The 23,749-nt window shown below is 38.5% G+C and overlaps 1 protein-coding gene across 7 annotated transcripts in view; it reads left to right on the top strand.

The window, feature by feature from the left end:
- Positions 1-23,749, top strand: part of ARID4B (AT-rich interaction domain 4B) — a 166,625-nt gene that overhangs the window by 55,015 nt on the left and 87,861 nt on the right. For all 7 annotated transcript variants that reach the window (XM_058430602.1, XM_032136437.2, XM_032136438.2 and 4 more), the window contains exons 3-6: positions 14,397-14,507; positions 18,554-18,619; positions 20,348-20,438; positions 23,212-23,291. In XM_058430602.1, the coding sequence (XP_058286585.1) occupies positions 14,397-14,507; positions 18,554-18,619; positions 20,348-20,438; positions 23,212-23,291 (348 nt within the window). The remainder of the gene's footprint in view (positions 1-14,396; positions 14,508-18,553; positions 18,620-20,347; positions 20,439-23,211; positions 23,292-23,749) is intronic.

Genomic DNA, 23,749 nt, shown 5'->3' with positions numbered 1-23,749 from the left:
TTTGAGATGGAGTCTCACTGTCACCCAGGCTGGAGTGCAATGGTGTAATCTCAGCTCACTGCAACCTCCACCTCCCGGGCTCAAGTGATTCTCTCTGCCTCAGCCTCCCAAGCCACCACCACGCCCAGCTAATTTTTTTTTTTTTTTTGTATTTTAGTAACTTTTTTGTATTTCACCATGTTGCCCAGAGTGGTCTTGAACTCCTGAGCTCAGGCGATCTACCTGCCTTGGCCTCCCAAAGTGCTGGGATTACAGGTGTGAGCCACTGTGCCTGGCCTGCAATTACTTTTAATGGCAAAGACCGCAATTAGTTTTGCACCAAACTAGTATAATTTCAGTTTCTGCCATTACTTTTTATGTTTTACAACCAGTGTTCATAGTGAGTAGTATTACTTCACTAGTTGCAGGTTTAATTATAAAACAACGTTGGGAGGCCGAGGTGGGCGGATCACGAGGTCAGGAGATCGAGACCATCCTGGCTAACAGTGAAACCCCGTCTCTACTAAAAATACAAAAAATTAGCTGGGCGAGGTGGCGGGCGCCTGTAGTCCCTGCTACTCGGGAGGCTGAGGCAGGAGAATGGCGTGAACCCCGGGGGGCGGAGCCTGCAGTGAGCTGAGATTGCGCCACTTCACTCCAGCCTGGGCGACAGCAAGACTCTGTCTCAAAAAAAAAAAAAAAAAAAACAACAAAACAACGGAGATGGAGTTCACAGTAAGTGATATGTTCCTACCTCATGAGGCAACATTGATCTCTCCAGCAAAGGTTTTGTACTAGTTTACATAGGGAAAAGTGGTGGGAGAATTGATTCATTACACTGTGCTCAATATTAAAAGCATGCTAGTCCAAAATAGTCTGTGCCATATTTGTGTTTTGAGTGTGTAGTTGTAGCAGAATATCATCCATCATACTGAATTAATGTTCTTACTTGAATTTCATTGATTTTGTTGGTTTGTGGAATTTAGTTTGCAGATTTGGTTTTATACTTGTACAGTTCTGTAAGAATAAATAATTCTTAGCTACTATATGACTACATTTTATCAGGTACAAGTATACATTTTCTACATTTTAGCATTTCTGAAATCAGGATGCATTTAGCAGTCAATTGATGTTATATCGTAGTTTAATTGGCAGCTTTTTTTCTTAGTGGTGTGGTTTACAATTAATGACATAATAGATGAAATATGGTAGCTTTATGTTTGTATGAATTTCAGTAACATAAAAATAAATCATCATCTCTGTAAGGGAGAGAGAATTTACTTTTTTTAAGTTTAAGAACAGCTGTGTAGGCTGAGTGCAGTGGCTCATGCTTGTAATCCTAGCACTTTGGGAGGCCAGGACGGGCGGATCATCTGAGGTCAGGAGTTCGAGACCAGCCTGGCCAACATGGTGAAACCTCGTCTCTATAAAAATACACACACACGAAATTAGCCTGGTGGGGTGGCGCACACCTGTATGAGCTACCTGGAAGGCTGAGGCAGGGGAATCACTTGAACCTGGGAGGCAGAGGTTGCAGTGGGCCAAGATTGCGCCACTGCACTCCAGTCTGTAAATATAACTACCAGGAACTTGAGATTTCAGAAAACATTTCTCTAGAGTATCTGGAAAATCACCTGGCCTACCCAAACAAAATTGCCACTTGTGGATATTTTCTACCAATGCCCCTATCATTCTTCTCTGTAGTCCTGTACTCATAAGCTTAGCTGCTTAGCTGCTCATACCTATTCTTGAACTGCTTCTGTCACTAATTTCTGCATGATCTGATTGTTAAGTACAAAATCTTCTTTAAAAAGAATGGTAATAATAACAAATTAATACAGACATTTATTTATATTGAGTGCTTATTACATGTGATTTTATGTGTAACAGGTCACATTGATATTGTATATATTTAATATGTAATTTATATTTAATTATAATATGTAATAAATGTATAATATAAAAGTGAACATATGTTTTATTAGTATGATAAACTACACTTTACAGATGTGAAGCTGTGCTCAGATAAGTTAAATAATTTTTCCCAAGGATGATGTAGCTAGTAAGTTATGAACCTGAAGTTTGATCTCTGATATTGATTCCATAGCTCATGCTTTTTCACCTCTTAATATGCTTCTCAATATAAGGTATTTTTGAAATATAAATAATATTCAACTTAAGAGGAATCTCATTTAGCAGGGCTTAACTAATGTCTAATCTTTTTGTGTTTACAATTAGCTCATGAATTTCTTCTATATGTAGGTGCTATTTTAGGACCAGGGCGTTCAAAGGTGAATAAGACACTATTTCTATCTTAAGTAGCTCAGTCTAGAGGACAGATGAGAATCATTAAAATATAGTATAAAATGGTCACTTTTACAAAATGTTTGTATATTTGGGAAAAGGAAAGTCAGTATATAGTGTTACATCAATGAATATTTAGCATAAGTTACCAAAGGGCTTACTACAGTAGTATTCTGAATCTAGAATGAATTTTGTGACCTAGTGTTTAATACATGTTGTGTGGGTCAGTTTCTTTTGGTCACTAGACAAGTAATTGATAGGTTTTCAAGTGATTAAAGATTGATGTTTCTTGTTGGTGGCTTCTTTCAAAATCATATTCTTGAGGATATAAAACACGATTAAAAACTTGGTTGGTGGGGATTATATTATTATTATTTAGCATTATTATTATTTTTTGAGACGGAGTCTCACTCTGTTGCCCAGGCTGGAGTGCAGTGGCGTGATCTTGGCTCACTGCAATCTCCGTCTCTTGGGTTTAAGTGATTCTCATGACTCAACCCCCGAGTAGCTGGCATAACAGGTGCCTGCCACCACAGCGAGCTAATTTTTTTATTTTTATTAGAGACAGGGTTTCACTATATTGGTCAGGCTGGTCTCAAACTCCTTACCTCAGGTGATCTGTCCACCTTGGCCTCCCAAAGTGCTGGGAGCTACTGTGCCCGGCTGGATTATTATTATTATTTATTTTATTTTATTTTTTGAGACAGAGTTTCACTTTTGTTGCCCAGGCTGGAGTGCAGTGGTGCAAACTCAGCTCACTGCAATCTCCGCCTCCCAAGTCCAAGTGATACTCCTGCCTCAGCCTCCCAAGTAGCTGGGATTACAGGTGCCTACCACCATGCCTGGCTAATTTTTGTATTTTTAGTAGAGACTGGGTTTCACCGTGTTGGCCAGGCTGGACTCGAACTCCTGACCGCAGATGATCCGCCGGTCTCAGCCTTCCAAAGTGTTGTGATTACAGGCGTGAGCCACGGCATCCGACCTATTATTTTTTTAGCTTGGTCATCCAGGCTGGAGTGCGGTGATGTAGTCACTGCAGCCACAGCCTCCTGGGCTTAAGCAGTTCTCCCACCTCAGCCTCCTTAGTAGCTGGGACCATAAGTGTTCACCACCTCTTCTGGCTTATTTTTCAAAATTATTTGTAGAGATGAAGTCTCGCTATGTTGCCCAGGCTCGTCTCAAACTCCTGGGCTCAAGTGATCCTCCTGCCTTGTCTCCCAAAGTGCTGGGATTACAGGACTGGCCCAGTAGGGATTTTAAGGATTTTTTTTTTTTTTTAAATCAAACTCTTTTAAATGTTCTCCAGATGCTGTCTTTAGTGACTTGTTATATTAAAAAATGTTCTACTTACTGCCTTCTAATCCATGCCAGTAGTTATTACTAACATGCCCAGATACATTAAACCATAACAATGCCAGTTTCTGTTTCTCTTTGTATTCTGAATTTTGAACTGCCTGAATCCTCCACTAGGCTCCTCTAATTCCCAGATCATGAAAGTTTATGTTCTGAGAGTGCTGTTACTCCAAAGAAGATTCATTTGCATTTGAATATGATTGTGACCTCACTAGCAAGATGACAAATAACCTCTTCTCAAGGCAAAGTGGATTGGCTGTGTTACATGAGAAAGCTCCTTTGCTTTTTTGATACTTAGAACAGTGCCTTAAATATAGTAGGCTTTTAATAATGTCTCTCCCGATTTCTCTCTCACCTGTTTGCCGAGGCAGAAAATTCTAGTTAGAATATTTCTTTGGAGTTACTTAAATTTCCAGGAATATGCAGATACTCTTCTGTTAATATTTGTGACTATGCAGATATCCTTCTGGTTACTAGATGTGGATCTAAAATTTACTTCTAAATAACTTGTGGTTTTGTCTCCTAAAGTAACTTAAATTTTAAGAAGACACGCAGTGGGGCCATGTAAAAAACCAAAAATAAACTTCAAAAATCGTAAGAAGAATATTAAGAAATATAGATAGCATCCAAAGATTTTCGTGTTTTGGGAAGGGGTTGAGTTTTTTTGTTTTGTTTTGTTTTTTGTTTTTTTGAGTCGGAGTCTCTCTCTGTCGCCCGAGCTGGAGTCCAGTGGCACGATCTCGGCTCACTGCAAGCACCGCCTCCTGGGTTCACACCATTCTCCTGCCTCAGCTTCCTGAGTGGCTGGGACTACAGGCGCCCGCCACGACGCCTGGCTAATTTTTTTGTATGTTTAGTAGAGACGGGGTTTCACCGTGTTAGCCAAGATGGTCTCGATCTCCTGACCTTGTGATCCGTCCGCCTCGGCCTCCCAAAACGCTGGGATTACAGGCGTGAGGCACTGCGCCCGGCTGGGGTTCAGTTTTAAAATATGCAGTAACTCTTACAATCCAGCAAAACAAACAAACAAACAAAAAACAAAAACAAAAATGAGCAATTCAGAAAGATGGGTAAAGAATATGAATAGATAATTAATAGAAAAATATGCAAATGCCCAATAAATATATATTACTTTACAAAATAATTTATTTTCAAATAATTCCAAATTTGCTGTATAAATAGTTCATGTAATCTCCTTCACCAGACTGGCCAATTGTTAACATGCGATGTCATTTGCTTTATATTTAATTTATCTTTTTCTCTGTGTGTGTGTATACACAGAGAGATATGTATACACAGATTTGTATATGTGTATATATATATCTGTATATATATATACACATACTCATATATGTATTGTACACACATATGTATACATATGTATGTACTCATTATCATTATCTTCAGACTTTTTAAGAGCAAGCTTAAAACACAATGTTCTTCACCCATTGTTCTCCAGTGTGTAATTCCTAATAAATAGAACAGAATAACTTCAACTTCGGTCTGTCTACTTTTTCTCATTTCCAGTTACTCTTGGCAGATATGCCACAGAAAGGTTGCTCTTTTGATACTACAGTGCAAAACGTCACACAATTACACCACTAAAAATAATTCAGTAGTATTCAAAGATGATGTGAATATTCTGTTCATCAAACCACCTGTCAGCTTAGCATCTTTTTACAGCTCTCTGAATCAGCCACCTTTATGATGGTTGCCAAACGTTGATTCTGTATCAGTTCTGTTACAGTTATTAACATTTTGGTATAAGGAAAAGCTTTATTTTTTCTACATTTTAAAACATTCATTCATTCATTCTTGTCAGTATGGACTCATGGATTTCATTTTTACTGAATGCATTGTAATTTGTTATCAACTTTTTAAAGTGAGATATAATTAATTTACTGTGGAATACACAGGTCTTAAGTTGATCAGTTTGACATACATATATATCCCTAAGGAGATAATAGCACAAATAATATTTATTTTAATGCTCAAACTTTCCCCCATTTGGCCAGTAAGAGGAAAACCCCTTCAAGATGCTTCCTGTGTCCCTTGAAATGTCCCTATCATTAGTCCCACCATTTCTTTACTTTCTGACACAAGATGTTTCAGATTCTTCTTGTGCTTTTCTCTGTCCAACTTTGAAATCAACCATTTTTCTAAGGATCCTAATTCCTTTTAATGGAGAGAGTTATTTAGAAATGAAGATGTGGGCTGAGGTGGGTGGGTCACGAGGTCGGGAGTTCGAGACCAGCCTGACCAACATGGTGAAATCCCGTCTCTACTAATTAGCTGGGCATGGTGGTGAGCACCTGTAATCCCAGCTACCTGGGAGGCTGGGGCAGGAGAATTGCTTGAACCTGGGAGGCAGAGGTTGCAGTGAGCCGATATCACACTATTGCACTCCAGCCTGGGGGACAGAGCAAGACTCCATCTCAATTAAAAAAAAAAAAAGAAAGAAATCAAGATGTAGGCTATTGCTGTTTGTTGTTGTTGTTACTAGGCTGTCTATTGGTTGCTCTTAGTACTTTCTTTTTGGACAGAGCTAGGAAAATAAGGGGACACACACGCACACCTGTAAGTACTTGTTTATTTTTCTGTGTGTGTGTGGGGGTGTGTGTGTGTGTGTGTGTGTGTGTATATATATATATATATATAAAATACAACCATTATATGTGTGTGTGTGTATATATATATATATATATATATATATATATATATATATATAAAATACAACCATGAATTCAAACCAAATTTCCAATTCCAGTCCAATATTTAGACTTCTTTGTAGTCTGCTCCCTTCCTTCCATTTTAACTTCTTTGGAGTGAAAAACATGCCCCCACTATATTCAGTGTATTTACTTATTTGATTAGTCCATTTACTTATTTGGTCCGGGTAATGGATCTTCCAGCCTTGCAGCTCTTCTCCTCTGTCCCTATTCAGCTCTCACCCATGTCCTCAGCTACAGGACTGTACGTCCGTGTGGTTCCCCCAGGCCTCCTCTTCACTGCCTTGTATATTCAGCTTCTGTCCTTGTGCCTCTTCAACCCTTACCCCTTCACAAATCCATGTCCTTAGTGCCACATGAAAAGGGAGAGAAGAAATGGCCTCAAAGAATGTTTTGAAGTTATATTGCATGGTTTTCTTTTCTTTTTTTTTTTTGAGACGGAGTCTTGCTCTTTCGCCCAGGCTGGAGCGCAGTGACTCGATCTCGGCTCACTGCAAGCTCCACCTCCCAGGTTCATGCCATTCTCCTGCCTCAGCCTCCCTAGTAGCTGGGCCTACAGGCGCCCACCACCACACCCGGCTAATTTTTTGTATTTGTAGTAGAGACGGGGTTTCACCGTGTTAGCCAGGATGGTCTCGATCTCCTGACCTCATGAGCCACCGCGCCTGGCCATGGTTTTCTTCATTTCCTCGATGTATTCATTTTTTTAATATTCCCCCCCACCAAGTTGTGTATTTTAAGCTTGGTTTTTAAATGGTACACCGTTTGGTATATAAATGCGAGTATATTTTGTTCATTCATCTTTTGGAATTGTCTCCATTTTTTTAATAGTTCATTGGGATTGTTATATATAAAATAGGCTGTTTTCATAGATTCATTGTCACGTGTTTTGTGTTTAAGTACATTTATTAATGATGGTTTTTTGTTTTGTTTTTTGACAGAACCTTGCTCTATCAACCCGGCTGGGAGTGCCGTGTTGCAATCATGGCTCACTGCAGCCTCCATTTCCTGAGCTCTAGTGATCCTCCCACCTCAGCCTCCTTAGTAGTTGGGACCATACATGCATGCCACTATGCCTGGCTAATTTTTGTATTTCTGTTAGAGACGGGGTTTCACCCTGTTACCCAGGCTGGTCTTGAACTCCTGAGCTCAAACAATCCACACACCTCGGGCTCCCGAAGTGCTGGGATTGTAGGCGTAAGCCATTGCACCCAGCCTACTGATGGTTTTTATGATCAAATTAAATACTCTTGTTTTCTGATTCTTCTGGCTACATTGGCACTGTAACCAATTTGAATCCCTTACTTCTTAAAATAAACTACCTCAATAAAATGTCATCTAGCATGTTTTGCTTTTTAAAAAACATCTCGAATAATTGAATATTTCCTAGTCAGTGTCCATGTTAGCCAGCCATTTGAAGATTTAACTATTGTCTTTCTAAAACTTAATTTATGTATTTGATGTGCTGCAGCCCAGAGACATATTAGAGATTACTGTTGATTCATTTGTGCGCTTCTGTGCTTCCTTGGCATTTTGGCATCTTGAAGGATTATTATCCACTAATAGCTAATTTTAAAATTGCTTATGCTTTTTAGTGTTCCCATGGAATTCAGTGGTTTTTAGGTGCCAGTTAGGACATTTTGTAGACTGGCTAGGAAAATAATTATTTAAGCCATGCTGGAAAACTGTGAGGTAGCTGTTGCCTTGACAACCAGAAAACTGTTCTGTTTGCTCAACAAAGGGATGGTAATTTAGTAGTTTAATTTCCTTTTTGGCATGGAGGTGCTACATAAAAACATCTTATTTTAGCCTCTGAGATGATCCATACTATTGATCAGAATTAGAGAAGCAGAGCAAAAAGAAAAGGCAAGAGTGTTTTTTTCTGGCTACGTATAGATAGACATGCATATTTATCAGGGTTGGTGTTGGTCAAATGAATCTTAGTTAACCTGCTGACATAATCCTTTGTATGTCTCTAAATTGGACCAAAGTAAATTAGCCTCAAAATACTGGTGCAATCTTGGTACACTAAGGGGTCGTGATACACTTTGTTATGGAGCATCCCTACAAAGATTTAAGATTCTCTTGCCGCTAGAATTCAACATGATTACTTCATGTCTGGATTGATTAAGGAAGAAAATATTTTAAAGGAACCCCTCTTCCCCATGTATATACACAATTACATTGGCATCTGCTCTATGTGGGAATTTTTTTATGACTTAACCCATTTGTATATAGACTTAAACATTTTTTTTAAAAAACAGTTGCCTCCCAGGTTGTAAAGTAAAAATAATAGCCTTTATTTGGCAATGTGTGCTGGGCCCTCTTCTAAGCATTTTATGTGTACCATCTTACTCCTCATCCTTGTGACAGAACTGTTATTGTATGCTGAGGCACTTAGCTAAGTGGCTTAGCCCACTTAGCTCTACCTCACTACTAAGGGATAGATTTGAACCTAGGCATCTAGTTTAGGAACATATACCCTTTTCTTTTCTTTTTCTTTTTTTTTTTTTTTTTTGAGACAAGGTCTCAGTGTCGCCCAGGCTAGAGTGGAATGGCGCGATCTCTACTCACTGCAACCTCAGCCTCTCAGGCTCAAGTGGTCCTCCCACCTTAGCCTCCCTCATAGCCGGGACTACAAGCAGGTGCTACCATGCTTGGCTAATTTTTGTATTTTTAGTAGAAACAGGGTTTTGCCATGTTGCCCAGTCTGGTTTTGAACTCCTGGGCTCAAGCAGTCCGCCCACTTAGGCCTCCTAAAGTGCTGGGATTATAGGTGTGAGCCACTGTGCTTGGCTTGGGAACCTATACTCTTAATTATTGTATTATACTGACTTTTTTTTGAAACGGAGTCTCACACTGTCGCCTGGGCTGGAGTGCAATGGCACAATCTTGACTCACTGCAACCTCTACCTCCCAGGTTCAAGTGATTCTCCTGCTTCAGCCTCCCGAGTAGCTAGGATTACAGGCACCCGCCACCACGCCTGGCTAATGTTTTGTATTTTTAGTAGAGAGGTGGTTTTCACCACGTTGGCCGGCTGGTCTTGAATACCTGACCTCATGATCCACCTGCCTCAGCCTCCCAAAGGGCTGGGATTATAGGCATGAGCCACTGTGCCCAGCCTAAATTTTTTTTTTTTTTTTTTTTTTGAGATGAAGTTTCACTCTTGTTGCCCAGGCTGGAGTGCAATGGCATGATCTCGGCTCACTGCAACCTCCATCTCCTGAGATCAAGCGATTCTTCTGCCTCAGCCTCCCGTGTAGCCGGGATTTCAGGCGCCCGCCACCACGCCCATCTAATTTTTTATATTTTAAGTAGAGACGGGGTTTCACCATGTTGGCCAGGCTGGTCTCGAACTCCTGACCTTCAGGTAATCCACCCGCCTTGGCCTCCCAAAGTGCTGGGATTACAGGCATGAGACACCTTGCCCAGCCAAAATGTGGTTTTGCCCCTCGAATATTAAGAAGAAATAAGGAAGGGAACCAAATCTGAATTTCTGTTGACAAAATGACTTGTTTGTCCACATCGAGTGTTTCATAATATTAATTATAACTTTCTAGCTACTTCAGACATCACAATGTAGTGCTTTCTAATATTGACCCTGTTTTTTTGATGTGGCAGCTGAAGCTTAGAGAGGTTCAGTAGCCTACAAAAACTCATCTAGTTGGTGTAAGGAGTAGAGCTTGGATTAGGACCTTGCCTCTGTGCTTTGAAAGCCTGTGCTATTAATCAGTCTGTTCCATTACCTCATGTTAAACTAATGATAGAGTGATACCTTATGCCCAGCTAAAATTACATACTCAAATCTGACCACCTCAGTTATGGATTTGATTTGGGTTTCTGTGTAAAGTCTCATTCATATTTTGGTTGGCATTTAAAAATAGTTTGACAGTTTCATTCTAGATGATTATATATGTCTCAAAACTTCCCATTCTGACCACCTTTGTAATGCCAATGCTTTGATATAGGCTTGCTAAACAATTATGTGTAAGATTCAAATTATTGTGCTAAATGAGAATTTAGGAACAGAAAAGTAACTTACCTAAGATGATGTATAATAAATAGAGGTGGTAGCAGTAAGATCAGAACACAGATCACTGCTTTTTCTGTGCTCTTTCTAACAAATTAACATTGCTCTCATAAAACTGTTTCAGTTTTAGCAGCTTTTATTAGACTTTGGTTTCCTTCTGCAAGTCTTTTTTTTTTTTTTGAGATGGAGTCTCGCTCTGTCACCCAGGCTGGAGTGCAGTGGCATGATCTTGGCTCACTGCAAGCTCCGCCTCCCAGGTTCACGCCATTCTCCTGCCTCAGCCTTCTGAGTAGCTAGGACTACAGGTGCCTGCCACCACGCCCAGCTATTTTTTTTTTTTTTTTTTTTTTTTTAGTAGAGACGGGGTATCACCGTGTTAGCCAGGATGGTTTCGATCTCCTGACCTTGTGATCCGCCTGCCTCGGCCTCCCAAAGTGGTGGGATTACAGGTGTGAGCCCCACGCCCAGCCCTCCCTCTCCAAGTCTTTCTAAAGGCATTTTCTTTATATGCCTTGTAATTCCTTTTCATGTGTTCTAGCATGAAGGAAAGAGAATATTGCCCTTCAAAAGAATAATTTGCCCCACAATAATTTGAAGTAATTAATACCCTTCTCCCATCAACACGGATTTTTATATTGTTGAAGATGTGAGAAGGGCTTAATTTGGGGGCGGGGGGAGTCCCCTTTCTCAAATTCAGCTTTAATAAATTTGCCCAATAAGCAAATCTGCAGTTTGCTGTAGTTGAAATGTTGCTAGTGTCTGTGAATGTTAATAAAAAGAATACGCAAATGGGTTTCTGAATACTAATAGTCTAAAGATGTTACTATTCTATACCCTACTTTTGTTCAGAATTATCTATTAAAAATTTAAAAGTGTATCAATTCCTAAATTTTTATATGTTCCTCAGTAGGTACAAATATGCAACTTTTAGTTGATTTATTCTCTTCTATGTTTCATAATTTTGGTTTCCTCATCAATTTTAATTTACTTTTAACTATACTGTTTGTCTCTGAAAATAAAATTTTACTGGCTGGTATGGCAGAATGTGTTAATAGAGGAGGTTGCAAATTGTGGAAAGTTATGAGCCTGTGGTCATGAAGACTGCCCTACCATTTGGGTTTTTATAGCAGTAATACCCAGTACCAGTTGAACCACAAAGTGAACTGAAATTTCCTTAAATTGTTTTTCTCTTTTTAAAACACTTTAAAAAATATTAAATTGATGAGTAAAGCTTGAACATATTCATTATGTGCAACATGATGAATTGATATACATTTTATGATTACCACAGTTAAATTAACAAACACATTCATTATCACTTGTGCTGTACATTATATTCCCATCCTTATGATACTTTTTTTTTTTTTTTTTTTAATAATTGAGATAGGATCTTGCTATGTTGCTTGGGCTGATCTTGAACTCCTGGGCTCAGGCAGTCCTGCTTCTGCCTCCCAAATTGCTGGGATTACAGGTGTGAGCCACAATGCGTGGCCATTTTTATGATTTTGGAGCAAAGTGCTGTGAGACCCTTTTCATATTATTGCTTAAATAAAGCCACTAGTATGCCTGGAATGTAACCATAATTTTGGCCAGGGAAAATAATATTTTAAGAGACCTAAGACAGGTAGGTAAAGTAGAAATGCATTTATTCACTAGGCACAACAGCAATGTAAAGTTATCAAGTTGTGGTAATAATATAAAAACATTAGAAAGTATTAGTGCAGAAATGATTATCTTTCTGCGAGGGTATATTCCTATTATGGTATAAATGAACTGATGAATAGGCATTTTCCTAAGTTGATTTTAAAAATTGTGGTCGGGCGCGGTGGCTCACGCCTGTAATCCCAGCACTTTGGGAGGCCGAGGCGGGCGGATCACGAGGTCAGGAGATCGAGATCATCCTGGTTAACACGGTGAAACCCCGTCTCTACTAAAAATACAAAAAATTAGCCGGGCGCAGTGGCGGGCGCCTGTAGTCCCAGCTACTTGGGGGGCTGAGGCAGGAGAATGGCGTGAACCCAGGAGGCAGAGCTTGCAGTGAGCTGAGATTGCGCCACTGCACTCTGGGCTGGGAGAAAGAGCGAGACCCCGTCTCAAAAAAAAAAAAAATTGTATAACTGATATGGTTTGAGTTTACTTTTTATGAAATACATGGAATGTGAAGCAGGTGGCCGTTATGGAGGTCTGATATAATTGTGGGCACTTCTGTTATAGCACTAGAATATCGTTTTTTTTCCCTTTTTCTTTGGGAAATAGATTACTCTGTATGATAGCTACAACTTTTAAGGGAGAATTTTTTTTAAAATCTAAATGAAATTATTCTTTCATTATTTATTACTCGTAACAGCATTTCTCACTTTATATTCTATGGAATTTCTGTAGGATGTTAATAGATGTCAGTAGAAAAGAAAGGGTTCTTTGGACAAATAGATTGGGAAATGTTGAGTTAAAATGTAATCATTTTCTCTATTATAGGGTTTCTCAGATCTTTTAGCTTACATTTATGAATCTCCAAAGTTGAGGCCGAGAAGTAATTCATTCAGTATATTGAATTTCCCCCAACTCTTGCCTCCTTTCCTTTTGGTGGAACGTCCTGGGATGTTAGTACTTTTTATAAAGCACTTTGGAAAAAGCTACTTTACATGATTTTCCTTTGGCTATGGAATTAATATAAGCAGAAGAACTCCTTAGAAATAAAGATGTAGAAATGTACCTGAATGTAAAACGTGAGAGCAGCTATTAAAAACTAAATCACAGGCCAGGCGCGGTGGCTCACGCCTGTAATCCCAGCACTTTGGGAGGCCGAGGCAGGCGGATCACGAGGTCAGGAGATCGAGACCACGGTGAAACCCCGTCCCTACTAAAAATTCAAAAAATTAGCCGGGCGTGGTGGCGGGCGCCTGTAGTCCCAGCTACTTGGAGAGGCTGAGGCAGGAGAATGGCGGGAACCTGGGAGGCGGAGCTTGCAGGGAGCCGAGATCGCACCACTGCACTCCAGCCTGGGTGACAAGAGTAAAAACTAAATCACAACTGAGGAAATATAAATATTAGTTAAGGTAGAAGAGTAAATATCCAGCGAACCCCTCCTATTTAAGCATTTAAGATATTTTGGCTTCAAAGTTTTGAGACTTTCCAGATGAATTTCTTCATATAGTTTTCACTAGTAGTTTAAATATACTAACTTTTCTGCCTTATATGCTATACTACATTATTTTTTGTTTGCTTTTTTGAGACAGGGTCTCACTCTGTGGCCCAGGCTAGAGTTCAGTGGCACGATCACAGTTCGCTCCAGTCTCGACTTCTTGGGCTCAAGCAGTCCTCCCACTTCAGTCTCCCAAGTAGCTAGGAGTACAGGCGCATGGCACCACATCCAGCCAATTTTTATTTTTTTATTTTGTAGAGTTGAGTTTCCCCTATGTTGCTCGGGGTGGTCTCAAACTCCTGGGCTCAAGTGATCCTCTAGCCTTGGCCTTCCAAAGTTCTGGGATTATAGGCAGGAGCCACCACACCAGGCACTGCACTAAACTACCTTAAACTTTTCTAGATAGAGATATAACAGAGCTATTCTGAATTTGGGTGACTGCCAAGATAGAGCCTAAATATTAGAAGATTTCCCCCCCACCCCAGAATTTGAGCTTTAAAGATCTGCCTTCTGGCCAGTGGACCCTTTTCTTGTAAGTGGTCATAGAATAAATAAATATTTGAATGAATGAGTGACTGGAGGGTTATACTTGTGAGTGAGCTAATTCATATCATGGACCATATGTATTTAAGGGAAATAAGATACCTTTGTATTTTATGTGATGTACATTTAAATAGTCTTTACGATAAACATTTTACTTGTTTTTAAATTTATAGTATTTTATAAATTGGTCTTGTTAACATACATTTCACATTTATAACTGTTATAGCTTAACAAGATTAGGCTCACTATTCTGAGGTCTGATTGTAGGAAAGAATTAGAGAGTTTAAATCTGATTATATTTCTTTGCATTTTTAGGCCCTTGATGAGCCTCCCTATTTGACAGTGGGCACTGATGTGAGTGCTAAATACAGAGGAGCCTTTTGTGAAGCCAAAATCAAGACAGCAAAAAGACTTGTCAAAGTCAAGGTACAGTATTTATAGATTTTATAAATTATATGTTCAGCATTTGATATTTAAACTTTTATTTGGTGAGTGTATTTAAGAATTATTTTTCTGCAAAAGAAGTTTCTAGGAGTGAAGGTTGTAAAAATACCTCAAAACAAAGCATTTTTTCTTATTTTAAAAGTATTATAATTGGAAAGAAATTAGATTATCACAGTTGGTATTTTGAATGCCATTTCACTATAGACGTCTTATTGTTTGTATAGTGTTTTAGAGCTGGAAAGGAACTTAGCAGTCATCTAGTTTAATTGCTTTATTTTATTACAAGAAAAATGAGAGGCTCGGAGAGGGTTAGTGATTTCTCCAAGGCCATTATGCCAAATTCATGGCAGAATTGGAATTACCATAGTTCATCAATTTTAAGGCATCACCCCCTCTATTTCAGCCATGAAATTAGAATGTGACTTGTAATTGATGGTGCCTTAGATAACAGTGAAATAAGGTATATCTAGTTGTTGACTCCTTATGCTCTGCCTTTCTTGAAACATCTTTCTAAAGTACTTGAGTTTTGTCTTAATATAGAAAAAGGAATGTAATTGCTTCCATTTTAATAAATTATCAGCATTGAAAAATACCAGACAGACAAGTGAACTTGAATATAGACATTTATTCATTTATCAATAATTTATTGAGTGACAAACCTTTTGCAGGGAACTTTTAGGTGGGAAGGAGGATGGGGATATTAGGATGAGATTGACCTGATCTGTCCTCAAGGAATTTATAATCTAGATTAACAGATACCTTTTAAACCATTGGTTTTTATTTCACCAATTACATAGACTGTAGAGGTGTTGTACTTCTATGTAGGGTATCAGTCTCTTCTGGAGCTTTTACTGTTCCTATATTCCTTATGCATGGATGTGTTGAAAAAGCTACCTGGGTGATTCTAATTTGCACTCCTGGTTAGGAACCATTGTGATAAGGCCTTTAAATTAACTACAAACTTGTAGGGGGCTAGTCTTGGCCCCACCCTACCTTCAGTTTCCACATGCTTGGTGGTTGGTGCTTTTATAGTGTGCATTTCCTGTTCTGGCTTCACACACTGGTATTCCCCAAGCACTGTTTTTTGCCAGTACTATCCTGTAGAGGAAGAGAAAGCCTTTTATCAATGTTTGTACTTTTTCTTTTTTTTTTTTTTTTTTTTTTTGAGACGGAGTCTCGCACTGTCGCCCAGGCTGGAGTGCAGTGGCGCAATCTCGGCTCACTGCAAGCTCCGCCTCCCGGGTTCACGCCATTCTCCTGCCTCAGCCTCTCCGAGTAGCTGGGACTACAGGCGCCCGCCACCACGCCCGGCTAATTTTTTGTATTTTTTTAGTAGAGACAGGGTTTCACCGTGGTCTCGATCTCCTGACCTCGTGATCCGCCCGCCTCGGCCTCCCAAAGTGCTGGGATTACAGGCGTGAGCCACCACGCCCGGCCATCAATGTTTGTACTTTTTCAGGACTACTGGTAGCACATGTATCACCTTTGTGTGAAGTAGACAAAAGCCCTCCCTCCTGGTGGAAAGCCTCCTTAGCAGCTCTTGGCATGCAGATAGCAAGTTTGTGCCAGTTGGAAAAGACATTCTCTTTGGACAGGAGCTGTGTCACTCCAGGACCCATGCTTTGGCCCACAAAGCAAAGGCTAGATTTAAGCCCCAACTTGCATCCTTAGCTACACATGTCCTGTGTAATGAATGAACTAGGAAAATGACATGTAGCAGTCCTGCCATTTCTTGCTGTAAACGAAAGGAACAAAACTCTTACTGGACTCTACTGCCTCTATTGATAGCACAGAGTACCTTGTGCCTTATAAGTAATGAATATCTAAAGCTTATTTTTAATTTTTTTGGCTGCCCTAAAAGTTTGTTTCTGTGGAGGTGATGTCCATTAAAACACATACACAAGGAAAAAGAAATTGTTTTTAATTGAGTGATTTTGTCAGTAGATATAGGGATATATTTTTTAACATGTTTAATTTGTTTATGATTCAAAGTTAATATATTTTTAACAAATTTGTTGATATGTTTTTACTACCTGTTTCCATTTGTTGAACATTTACTATGTGCTAAGCCCTATCTAAAGGTGAAACTCTAGTGTTAAGACCTAGTCCCCATCTGTAAGTAGCTTATAGTTTAAGTAAAGGGCACAGATACCTAAACACGTGATTTAAATAAAAAGTGTGATAATGCTTTTGTATGACACAGAAATGCCTGGGATGCTGTGGGTATAAGGCATCTCCTTTCATAGCTGGTTTTTGAGTGAGCCTGCCTGTTACCTAAAATAATTATCACATATACCTGATAAAGACCATGTTAATGATTCAATCCCTATAAAAACTCTTTTCCCTTGTATAGAGAAAACAACTGTTTTCTATACTGAGTAGTGGAAGCTATCTTGTTTTTCACCAGCTAATTAAATATTTAAATTTGAACTCATTATTTTAACTTACTCTTTTCACATCTGGTTTCCCGTTCTCTGATTTCTGTAATGATATAGAGCACAGTAAAGTTCTGGAACTAGACTGCCTACATTTAAATATCAGCTCCACCATATCTAGCTCTGTAAACTTGGACCAGGTACTTACACTTTCTGTTTTTTGTTTTGTTTTGTTTTGTTTTGTTTTTGAGACGGAGTCTCGCTCTGTCCCCCAGGCTGGAGTGCAGTGACGCAATCTCGGCTCACTGCAACCTCCACCTCCCTGGTTCAAGTGATTCTCCTGCCTCAGCCTCCGGAGTAGCTGGGATTAACAGGCGTGCACCACCATGCCCGGCTAATTTTTGTATTTTTAGTAGAGACGGGGATTCACCATGTTAACCAGGCTGGTCCCATCTCCTGATCTCATGTGGTCCACCTGCCTCGGCCTTCCAAAGTGCTGGGATTACAGGGATGAGCCACCGCACCTGGCCTGTTTCTCAGTTTTCTTATCAACAAAATGGGAACAGGCCGGGCGCGGTGGCTCACGCTTGTAATCCCAGCACTTTGGGAGGCCGAGGCGGGCGGATCACGAGGTCAGGAGATCGAGACCATGGTGAAACCCTGTCTCTACTAAAAATATAAAAAAATTAGCCGGGCGTGGTGGCGGGCGCCTGTAGTCCCAGCTACTCGGAGAGGCTAGGCAGGAGAATGGCGTGAACCCGGGAGGCGGAGCTTGCAGTGAGCCGAGATTCCGCCACTGCACTCCAGCCTGGGCGACAGAGCGAGACTCCGTCTCAAAAAAAAAAAAAAAATGGGAACAGTCATACCTACCTAATAGGGTTGTCGTGAAGATTAAATGTTTGGTACTAGAGACTGATGCTCAGATCTCAGTTAAGTGTTTGCTGCTACTGTTTATTATTAAGGTAGGCTTTCACAAAATGATATAATACCTAATAGCCTAAAATCCCCACATCGTTCTCATTTTTTAGGAAAAGCAATTTTACAACTAAATTCATAACTGATAGTATTGAAATAAAGGATGATATGTGGGACTGGGCATGGTGACTCACACCTGTAATCCCAGCACTCTGGTAAGTCGAGGCGGGCGGATCACTTGAGGTTAGGAGTTTGAGACCAGCCTGGCCAACTTGGTGAAACCCCGTCTCTATTAGAAATACAAAAATTAGTCAGCCTGGTGGTAGGTGCCTGTAATCCTAGCTACTTGAAAGGCTGAGGTGGGAGAATCACTTGAACCCTGAAGTGGAGGTTGCAGTGAGCCAAGCTTGCGCTACTGCACTCCAACCTGGGCGACAGAGTGAGACTGTGTATCAAAAAAAGAAAAAAGTTAAAAAAAAAAAAAAAAAGAATGACATGTGGAACATCTAGTACTTTAGATGTGCTATCATTGATTACTTTTATTTTTGAAAACTGAGATATGGTCTGGACAGTTGTCTGTAAATAATTTTTTAGTTAATCTACTTAGGGATTGGGATGTTGTGTAAACTAGACAGCTATTATTTTATATTTCTTCTAATACAAATGAATAATTGGTGCATTGATGAGCTTGTGTTGCTTGGTTTATTTTTGGTGGCTAATTAAACTTATAATCTCTAGGTGACATTTAGACATGATTCTTCAACAGTGGAAGTTCAGGATGACCACATAAAGGGCCCACTAAAGGTAATTCATGTATTCATTGTTAATTCTAATGGTTGTTTGGGAAAAAATAATCATACTTGGTAATTTTCTTTTAATTCATTGGCTCTTTTGTTATTGAGTTGATAAACTCAATATGTAATTTTCTCTAAAAAGACTAATAGAAAAAATAGACTTAATTTCAGCAACTGAGGAGGCTGAGGCAGCAGGATAGCTTGAGGCCAGGAGTTCAAGGTTGCAATAAGTTATGATTGTGCACACTGCACTTGGGGACAGCATGAGATGCTGTCTTTTAAAAAAAAGATTTAATATTAAATAATACTTGATATGGTACTAAAACCAGTTTATTCAGAAGTAAAATGAGTATCAAAGAAGCATTAACTACATTTATTTACTTAATCCACCATATTTCCATTACTAAAATGATGGATTTTCCAGAATTAATAGATGATGAACTACAGATTAGTGATGTCAGTTCCATGATGATCTGAAAAGTGAGAAAGTCAGAAAACCAAAAAAATCAGAGCTCTTCCTTCTTTGGAGCCACTACTGGCAAATGAAATCTTTTAAGGGTCATCAGCTTTCATACTAACAGCTGGAGAGTTTTATTTCTTTGCATTCATTTTTCGTCATTGGCAAGTGAAATAAATGCTGCTTTTCTTTTCTTTTTTTTTTTTTTTTTTTTTTTTGAGACGGAGTCTTGCTCTGTCGCCCAGGCTGGAGTGCAGTGGCACAATCTCGGCTCACTGCAAGCTCCGCCTCCCGGGTTCACGCCATTCTCCTGCCTCAGCCTCTCCGAGTAGCTGGGACTACAGGCGCCCGCCACCACGCCCGGCTAATTTTTTGTATTTTTAATAGAGACGGGGTTTCACCGTGGTCTCGATCTCCTGACCTCGTGATCCGCCTGCCTCGGCCTCCCAAAGTGCTGGGATTACAAGCGTGAGCCACCGCGCCCGGCCACTGCTTTGCTTTTCGCCAGTGAGCAAGCTAAAACAGAATGTGTGGGTAAACCACTATGTGCTCTTTGGCTGGTTTAGGGCCAGAAGGAAACCCCAGAGCAATTTTTAAATTGTCCCTATCCTTCCTGAGGTTCCTTGAAAGAAGAGTGGAAATACGGGGCAAGGACCGTCAGTTTCACAGATGGTGGTACTCACGGTGTAATCTACTGACCCTGGGGGTTCCTAGGACTCTTTTAGGGGGATTGTAAGGGTAAAACTTTATAATAGTACTTAGGTATTATTTGCCTTTTTTACTACGTTAACATTTTCATTGATGGTACAAAAATATTGATGGGTAAAACTGCTGGCACTTTTTTTTTTTTTTTTTTTTGAGGCAGAGTCTCGCTCTGTCACCCAGGCTGGAGTGCAGTGGCGCGATCTCGGCTCACTGCAACCTCCACCTCCCAGGTTCAAGCAATTCTCCTAGCTCAGCCTCCCGAGTAGCTGGGATTACAGGCGCCTGCCACCACGCCTGCCCAATTTTTGTACTTTTGGTAGAGACGGGGTTTCACCATGTTGGCCAGGCTGGTCTTGAACTCCTGACCTCAAGTGATCCACCTGCCTCAGCCCCCCAAAGTGCTGGGATTACAGGTGTGAGCCACTGTGCTCACGCCAGCTGCTGGCACTTTTAAATGAAGTCAGTAATCATTTTATTCTTCACTGTCATGCACTCAGTTAAAAGAAAACAAACCCAGGTTTTGGTTTGTTCATTTACCTTTTAAACGTTTTTCTAACATGTTTAAAAATACTTTAGGTAGGAGCTATTGTGGAAGTGAAGAATCTTGATGGTGTGTATCAGGAAGCTGTTATCAATAAACTAACAGATGCGAGTTGGTACACCGTAGGTAAGAAAATAAATTTTCTTTTAAAAATGTATTTTTAGTTACACAAAGAAAACTTAATACAAATAAAATGAAATTTCCTGGATTCACTTCTTAATACCCTAGATATTATTATTGTTACTGGATTTTATCTTTCCACATCTTTTAAAAATTTATTTCCGAAGTATGTGTATGTGTATATAACAAAAACTGAAATTATTTAATGTGTATATTATGCAATTGGAATTCTAGCTTTTTTACTTCAAAGTGTATCTTAGATAAATTTCTTTTTTTCCCCATCTTACCTATTTTTAAGTTTATAGTTCAGTAATGTTAAAGATATTCGTGTTGTTTTATAATAGAAATTTCTTTTAACTATATATATATATATATATATATATATAGCTCCCAGCAGGAAACAAAGTAGTAGTATATTTTATAATAGTTGATGTGCTAGTTTATTTTTTCTTACTGAAGAGGTTTCCAGTTTTCTTACTATTACAATAAATGCTGGATTAAATGTCTTTTGTACCTAATTAGGTACTTAATTAGGATAACCTACTGTATCCTAATATTTCTTTAGTGTACATACTGAGAAATAGAGGTTGAAGAAAAATATACTCCAAAAACTTTAGTAGTTAATGAAAACTGCCTTCCTAAAAGACGCTGTCTGTTTTCTCAATCCTTGTCAGATTTTATGTCATTTAAAAAATTTTTTTGCTAATTTGGACATAAAGTAGTATCTCAGTTTTGTTTCAGTATGCCCTTCCCATGATTACTAGTGAGATTGAACATCTTTTCATATGTTTATTGAAAGGAACATAATTTCATTTGTGTTTTCTCTGTTTTGAGTTGCTGGCTGTTTTATTCTTTCCCTTTTTCTCTTGAGATGATTTATCTTCTTACTAGTTTTAGGATATGTGTTCTTTATATGTTTTGGATATTAACTGTTTACTACTTCAGTTACAAATATGTTTCTCCTGTTGCTTTATTCTTGTCTCTGCTTTTAATTTTCATGTAGTCAGTTTTTGTGTGGTCACCTTTTATTTTGTAATTTTAGTTTTGAATCTTAAAGCCTTCTATCAGTGTTATAAATCTATTTTCTAATGTATTTTTCAAATTTTTATACTTTTTTATTTTATTTATTTTTGTTCTACAAATAGATTTTTATTTCACCTACAGTAGTATGTATTTTTTCCAACATTCTAAAATAATGATTAAAAAGTGTTTGTCCTAGATTGATAGCCATTTATTCCAGTATTATTTATTAAAGGTAACAATTCTTACATTTAATGACTTCAGAGATGAAAGTAAACACCTAGTAAAATGTCTTTGGTGATTTCAGAGTTTAATAGAACTTTCAGGTAGAATAGGTGAGTTTTGTTTATACTTTTTTGGTGTGAGAATAAAACCTGGTAAAAATAGAGGGAAAATTATTTGATTTTGAGACATAAGGAAATATTTGACTTTATGTAAGTGAGAAGACTGTGAGCAATTCTATGTAGGAAGTCTAGATGGTGATTGGTTGTAATAGTCTACTAAATGTGACACTTATGTTGTATATTTTAGTTACATCATTTAAAGATGTACTGAAAATTATTTATCCAGTTTCACATAATGTAACTTGTTATGTAACATATAGGAATCTAATTTTAGTTCAGCCAGTAAGGAAAGGGTATTGCCTTTCTTTTAACCATTAATCATTTCTCAATAAACGTGAGCTCCTGTTGAACATCAGAAAAAGAAAAGGAAAGAAGAGAATCTAATTTTAGTAGGTAGGCAGAAAATGTAATTTCTAAAATAGAGATCTGGTAACATTATTTAAAACAGTTACTATCTTCCCATGATTTCTAAGGAATGTAGCATATCCCTAAATTATTTATGTATATCACAAATCTATGTATACAATACAAATAGTCATACATTCCATATCTGTTAACTTATGGTGGTTTTGCTGGGGTGTTTTAAGTACTGTATTTTTATTAAAATTTTCCCCCTACTTTATTGAGATATAATTGACAAAATCATATAAATGTATATGTAACATGATTTGATAGGCAAATATATTGTGAAATAATTACTGCAACCAAGTTGCTTAACACTTCCATCACCTTTTAGTAGACATTTTAGTATTTTAAGTCAGTAGTTTTCAACTGGGATGAATTTACCCTCCAGGGAACATTTGGCAATGTCTGGAGACATTTTAGATTGTCACAGCTGGGAAGGGGGGTGCTACTGGCATCTAGTGGGTAGAGGCCAGGAGTGCTGCTAAATATCCTGCAGTGCACAGGACAAGCCTGCCACAACAGAGAATTTTCTGGTGCAGTGTCACTAGTGACAGTGCTAAGGGTGAGAAACCCTACATTAAATAATGTAAATACAGTTTTTTTTTAAAGGGGCAGTCTGACTGCATAAACTTGTAATCTTTCTTAGGTAAATCTGTCAATATCTGTCAGTAGGAAAACTTGGCTTTTCTTTATCATTTTGAGAAGAGTTTATTAGCATTTAAATGTTTTCCTCTTGAAATACCAACTTCTTATTTTTATTTGGCATGTCCTGTTTTAGACAAGATGTTTTCATTTCATATATGTTGTTTCTTTTTCACTAGAAATTGGAAAAGTTACTTTAATAACTCTATATTTGAAGTTACTCACTAGAAAACATAAAATGTGAATTGAATTCCAAATGTAGTCTTAAATAGTAGATCTGTTTGCACTCAGAAAATTATAATATGTATCATCTCTTTGATCTTTGAAAAAAATCCTTCAGTAGCTTCCGTTTTTACCCCCTCTCATAGTTTTTGATGATGGAGATGAGAAGACACTGAGACGATCTTCACTGTGCCTGAAAGGAGAGAGGCATTTTGCTGAAAGTGAAGTAAGTCATCATTTAACAAATGAACATGTCTTAATATTTTTTATTGGGAGGAATAAATTTTTGCTTTCTCAACTCAGTAAACGTACTTGCTAATCAGAAAAGTTCATTAATACACAGTACCATTATGATGTAATCTATGAAGCCTGTTTAAGGCCCTGTGTTTGAGCACCAGGTTCTGTCTCTTTTTTGTCTATGTAAACTGTTTTAGTATTTGTCCACAGAGAAAATAGAATGGGCTTTAATTATTATCTTTAGGCAGTTTTTAAATAGACTTAAAATTTATAAATAAATAGAAAACAGATTTCTGATTTGTAATCTACTTGATCCTTGTCGTAGTTAAAGGATGTGTAGATACAACAGTCTTTAACTACTGCTACTGCTGTTAGCTGATATTATTATACCCTCTCCTCTTGCCTGACTGCCCTTCCTAAAATTGTCCCTTCCATTCCTTATCATCC

This window comes from Hylobates moloch, unplaced genomic scaffold (genome assembly GCF_009828535.3).
Source record: "Hylobates moloch isolate HMO894 unplaced genomic scaffold, HMol_V3 SCAFFOLD_18, whole genome shotgun sequence".
Classification (NCBI taxonomy): domain Eukaryota; kingdom Metazoa; phylum Chordata; class Mammalia; order Primates; family Hylobatidae; genus Hylobates; species Hylobates moloch.
The sequence above is the reverse complement of the archived record's forward strand: the minus strand, read 5'-3'. Positions and strand labels throughout refer to the sequence as shown.